The sequence below is a fragment of the Cornus florida genome, unplaced genomic scaffold, assembly GCF_030987335.1.
Source record: "Cornus florida cultivar Cherokee Brave unplaced genomic scaffold, ASM3098733v1 CherokeeBrave_3.0.0_Hap2_Chr08, whole genome shotgun sequence".
Lineage (NCBI taxonomy): Eukaryota > Viridiplantae > Streptophyta > Magnoliopsida > Cornales > Cornaceae > Cornus > Cornus florida.
Genome location: NW_026775578.1, coordinates 53,079,499 through 53,085,748, shown reverse-complemented (window position 1 = coordinate 53,085,748; position 6,250 = coordinate 53,079,499). Strand labels below are relative to the sequence as shown.

The window sequence follows — 6,250 nt, the reverse complement described above, 5'->3', positions numbered from 1 at the left end:
AGAAGCCTCTCCTGTTGAGAATTAAATAAACAAATAATAAAACTAACACTTCACCAGCCCAAGTCTTCATGCTTTCATCTACTCAACAGCCAGTGACATCCAAGTTAACTAAAGGAACCATCTGCAGCTAACTCTTTCATCTTTTCCTCCCACTACGCCAATTCCACCACCCCCACCCCATTTCCTCCGTTCTACACCCATGTTCAATGCAACTCCACAGCCTCACAAATTAGATTTCAAAGGCAGAGGATATGTAGTCCAAGAATTGTGACCCAGTACATCCTCAACTTTCAAGGGAAATGTCGAGAAAAAAAAAAAAAAAAAAAAAAAGGTATGAGAAACATTTTTTACAAGTCTAATAATACAACTAAATCATTGTCAGCATGAACTTCATATATTTCCATTCACCTTCTTATTTGAAATCCATTGATAGAAGGCTTTAAATAAAAACTTAAAACTTAGCTATTAAACCTAAACCTTAATTATACCTCCTTAATTAACTAAACATAATTCCATTTATTTTGTTTAAAATAAATAGTTGAATTTTAATTATTCCTAATCAGTCCTTCCCAACACAAAGCTTCCTTTGTATTCATGAATTCTGGACACATAATCCTCTCTCTCTCTCACACACACACATTATTAAAAACAAAAAAGTGCAGCAAACAAATTATTTACAATTCATTTATAATTTATTTCAAAGGAAGGAATGACCAATTTGATTTTATTTCAAAAGAACAGCAAACAAATAAATAACAATTCATATATAACTAAACAAATGAATGAAAAAAATTTCATCATATGAACATTAGCAATGAACTAATTAGCACCAAGTAACAATTCATTTCATACAAACTCTAAAAACAAACAATAACAGCTTATCTATATTTGAAGAATCTTCAATAAGGATCAAAAAGGGCCATTGGGTTGAAGCTGTTTGCAGAGTCCAAGATAAGTACGATAAACAAGTCGATCCTTGGCTCCTGATCGATGATTCTTGGTGTGTGTGCAGAAATACTTCAACTGTGAGACACTACAACATCCAATCATCTGACCCAGAAGCAAAAACAGCCAATTGATCTCTCTCTTCTTCTCTGCAATCACTGGCTTCACTCTGTAATTGCCCTGTTCTTGACCGAAGTTGCAGATTGGAAGAACAGGGTTCAACCATTTCTGTGGAGCTCGACCAAGCATGTCTTTGTTTTTTACTATGAAATCACCCACTTCATTGAATTTCTCTTTAAGATCATATTGAATTTCGTAGCGTTTACAGCATATCTCGCAATGGACCTCTCCTGTGATGGTAAAGATTTGTTGGGATTCAAGATGAGCAAGACTGTGGATGGTGGCTCGGCGAGTGGTGGCCCAAGGCGGAACTGTAGTGAGGGGTATAGCATACCAGACCGGAATTGGGCCGAAATGTGTCATGCAGAAGAAATGGGGCGGTGGCAAAGATGATTGTTGTGGTTGTTGCAGCACTGTGGGTGGTGGTGGAGGAGGAAGAGTAAACTGCACATCATTATCATGATCTTCTTGTTCTTCTTGCAGGGGTGGTGGTGGTGGTGGCGGCGGAACTGTAGTGAGGGGTGTAGGATTCCAGACCGGCATTAGGCCCAAAGGGTCCATGTAGATGACATGGGGTGGTGGTAGAGTAAACTGCAGATCATTATAATGGTCTTCTTGTTCTTCTTGCAGGGGTGGTGGTGGCGGCGGTGTCGGTGGGGTGGTGGAAGGAAAAGGTGTAGAAAGAGTCAGCTGGATATCATAGAGATGATACTGTTGTTGTTGGGGCTCTGATGATTTTCTCCTTCTGTTGATCATTTCTTGCTTAGTGGCCATTTCGTCTTTGTTCTTCATGGGTGAAGAGTACGTTTTGTAGGACAAGAACAGAGCAAGAAAGAAAATGCAATAAACAGGGAGAATAAATGAGTTTATGTAGGAGAGAGACAAACCCCCCAGAGGAAAAGCGGTTTTCGTGGGACGGAGTTTTGCTGGCAAAATCAGGGCTGTAACTTAAACCGGTCAACCAGACTCAAATGTGATGAATATTTTTGTTTTAAATTTTAAACTAATTTTTTTTTTTAATTTTAATTCTAAAATGTCAATTTTGTAGAATTGAACATTACATAGTGACATTTTTACCATTGAAATTGAATTTGGGTTAAGATTTAAGACATTGTTATTAAAATTATCAACCAATTGGATTTTGTTGAATGCTATTTCCAACTTAAACTCTCATACCCAACTTCAAAAATACTAACAAAGTGTTCCTCACTCACATACATATTTTAAATGGTGTTCTCTGCTATGAAATAAAGATCGAATAGGAATTTATGAGAACGAGAGAAAAAATAAATGACAAGAAAACAAAATAACGTATACACAAATGAGACAAGGATTTACGTGGTTCGGCTATGCCTACGTCCACGGAAAGAAGACAGATCAATGTTTCACTATAGAAATAAAGAGATATAAGGTAAAGTGACTCACACCCAAAACCCAAATTACTCCCAAACTCTCTCACACTTTACTTTTCTTTATTGAGCAAATTCTCACTCAATTTGTTGGATGATTTTCGAATGGATGAAACACCATGGAGAGTAAGTTATTTATAGCAAAAAAATGGGTCACGAAACACCACTTGCTGATCAAGACTGAGGCTGCTTCAATACTTGGTGACCATGCATGCTTGGTGACCAAGAATTCTTGTTGATCACACATACTTGGCTGGCAAGGAGATGATGTAATGGGTGATATAATTGAGTCACAATATTCAACAAATCTCCACATTAGCGAAAATTCAAATGAGCCACTATATCTTTGCAAAACAAAATGTCTTCTCCACTAAGCCCCTAAGGACAATTTCAACATTTGAGAATACCAACCAAGTCCAAGCAATGTTTAAACTTGAGAGTCGGAATAGACTTTGTCATCATATCCGCTAGATTTTCAACTATGCCAATTTTCTACAATATAGTAATTCCTTCTGATATGACATCCCAAATAAAATGATATCTGACATCAATGTGTTTGGTTCTCTCGTGAAACATTTGATTTTTGGTCAAATATATTGCACTCTGACTGTCACAGTAAGTAAGAGCTCTGCTGCATACCCAAAACACTAACGAAACCTCTTAACCAAATGGCTTCCTTCACTGTTTCAGTGGCTGCCATATATTCTGCTTCTGTAGTAGAGAGATCAACTGTTGATTGCAAAGTTGCTTTCTAACTAACTACACAACCTGAGAGAGTAAAGATGTATCTTGTCAGAGATCTTCTTCGGTCCAAATCACTAGCATAATCGGAGTCCACAAAACCAACAACACTGCCAAAATCATCACTGCTTTTCTAATAAACTAAGCCAATATCTACAGTACTTTTCAAATACGGAAGAATCCACTTCACGGCAAGCCAATGTTCTTTTCCTGGATTATCCATATAATTGCTAACTACACTGACTGCACGTGAAATATCAGGGCGAGTGCAAACCATTGCATACATCAAGCTTTCAACTGCACTAGCATAGGGAACACGTGACATGTTGTAATACCCCTAATTTTAAAAGGATAGTCTCGGCATTTTAAGTATTGTTTAATTGTATTTTTTTAATTATTTAATTGTTTATTTGCTTGTTTATTTGAATTAATTGTGAATTATGTTATTTAAATCAATTGTTTTATTTAGGTTATTTAATTGTACTTGTTGTTCTTTTGAATTGAATTAATTGTAATCTTTATTTTATTTAAATGTTTTGTTTAATTGTTTGTTTTAATTATTTGTTTTCCTTGTTATATACTTATTTGGATTAGTGAATTAAATGTTTTAATAGTTTTAGGGTTTTATTTTCTTCACGGATGTAGCTGACTTGGTTATGTAAGTAGGTTAGTTTTCCTTTCCTTTTCTCAATATAATTAGAATTAGGGTTGGTATTTGTATAAGCCTATATATATACCTTTATTCATCTGTCAAGGGTTTGTAAACCCTGTTCACGCATACACAGAGAGAGAGAGAGAAAGAGAAACAGAAAGAAATAGAGAGAGGAAGATTAGGGTTTGGCTTAGACTAAGACTGAACCAAGGAGGGGAAATTGGCTTGCTCGTGGGTTGAACTAGGAGCAACAGTGGTCGGTGAAAGCAATAAGGTTGCCGGAATTATTAAAGACGACGGTTTAAGGTTTTGAATGGAAACCTAAAGACAAGTTTTTGTTCTAACTCTTTCCCTTAAACTTGTGTTCTGTGCATGCCTAGGTAGACTCCAGGGGTTTAATTAATGCTAAAACAAATCTTTTACGCATGTTTAAACTATATTTAAACTCGTTGAATTAAACTGGTTTGCAATTTCTTAAAGTTCTGTTAACTGGTTTTTGCTGTCTTTGAGTTTATGCTTTGTTTAATTGAGATCGTTGATGCATGTTGATGTCTTATAATTAATCTGGGACATTGAATGCATACTAGAACAAGTATGTAAAACATTACAGAGGCCCTGAGTATAGCCAGAGGCGAGGAAGACGAAGCAGAAACACATAACGGCTTCAGGGAGTGAGAGAGCATGCTCCCAAAAGGTGGGAGCCAACTCCCTCATTGATAGAGCCGGCTCCAAGGAGTATGGAGCCTACTCCCAACTCCTTAGAGCAGGCTCCCAAGTTAATGGAGCAGGCTCTCAACTTAGAGCCTGCTCTCGCCCGAAACGCACAGTTTTGATCTTTTTATGGGCTGTTGAGGCTATCCAGAGTATTTTTAATCCGTTTAAATTGCACTGAAGGATGTAATTAATTATGATGGACCTATGAAAATATTAGGAAGCATTATCACATTAGTGTATTAAAGAATGAAGTAACATGAAGATAAAGAAAAGCCTACGTGTTGAGCATTGTTTTGTTAAGTTGTTTGCTTACTAAAATTTACCAAATCTTTCGCATATGATTAAATAATATTTAATCATATTTCAACAATGTTATAAGGGTGATGGAATACCGGCAATTAACTAGGCTTGGTTTGGATTAAATTGATATTTAATTTATTAAAAATGGTATCAATTTCTGGACTGTTTTGAGGATTTAATTGCTTACTATAATGCTAGCATTTTGTGTATATATGATTAAACAGTATTAATCATGTTTAAGCATTGAAATAAGCATAATTGATTAACTGAAACTGTAGTATGCTTATATGGAGTTAATTGATGTTTTAACGGTTTAGATTGCATCAATTATTGGATTTATAGATTGTTATGAAATTTACGTTTAAGAATTTCACAATAATGTGTTCAGTAACGATTTTGATTATTATTATATTGTTCTGAATTATAATTGATGAACTGTTTGTACTGTTTTGTCAATTGTTGGATTGGTTGTATGTGTATGCACCAGTATGGTATGGTGGCATACTAGGGACGGATTAGTTCAAAATACTAAGTTCTACCTATTCTGGAATAAGTTGGATTAACTATAAAAGTTAAGTCCTACTTATATGTATGTATATGCACCAGCAGTTGGTGAGACTTTACATTGCAAAGATTGTAAAGCTGCATGACATTTTGTTATCTATTATATTGGACAGGGATTTGAGCTTTGTGTCAAGATTTTGGAAGAGTTTTCAGCAGGCTTTGGGCACAGAGTTGCATCTTAGCACTGTTTGTCATCCTCAGACTGATGGACAGACTGAGAGGGTTAATCAGATCGTGGAAGATATGCTTCGTTCATGTGTTCTGGATTACAAGGGCAATTGGGAGGATTATTTGCCACTTTTGGAGTTTCCAAATAACAATAGTTTCTAGAAGACTATTGGTATGGTGCCATTTGAGGCATTGTATGACCGACCGTGTCGATCGCCTGTTTGTTGGATGGAGGTTAGCAAGAACAGATTTTTAGGTCCTGAGTTCATTAAGGATACCTCTGAGAAGATTGCTCTAATAAGGGATCACAAGTGCACTGTCCAGAGTCGGCAGAAGAGTTACCCAGATCGTCGTACTCGTGCCTTGGAGATTCAGATGAGGATCGGTATCAGCATATCGATGTTAGGGAAATCGATTTGCCACCGGATGTAACATATTTGGAGTCACCGTGTCGTATTGTCGACCATCGGGATCAAATCCTTTGTAAAAAGGTTATCCCTTTAGTGCATGTTCGGTAGAGTCATCACAATGAGGCTAAGTCTACTTAGGAACAGGAGGATGTCATTCGCTCGCAATTTCCTAACATAGTGGAATAAGGTAAGAGCAAATTCCGAGAACGGAATTCCTTTTATTAAGG

The 6,250-nt window shown here is 36.5% G+C and overlaps 1 protein-coding gene across 1 annotated transcript; it reads right to left on the bottom strand.

Annotated features, from left to right (window-relative positions):
• Positions 1-909: 909 nt before the first annotated feature.
• On the bottom strand, positions 910-1,839 carry LOC132270259 (uncharacterized). The gene has a single exon (XM_059771448.1). It carries the CDS (start codon positions 1,837-1,839, stop codon positions 910-912), a length of 930 nt encoding a protein of 309 aa, XP_059627431.1.
• Between the last annotated feature and the right edge of the window lie 4,411 nt (positions 1,840-6,250).

What these genes read in the sequence shown, in the direction of transcription:
- LOC132270259 (XM_059771448.1), bottom strand. Translation starts at nt 1,839, where the DNA reads ATGGCCACTAAGCAAGAAATGATCAACAGAAGGAGAAAATCATCAGAG.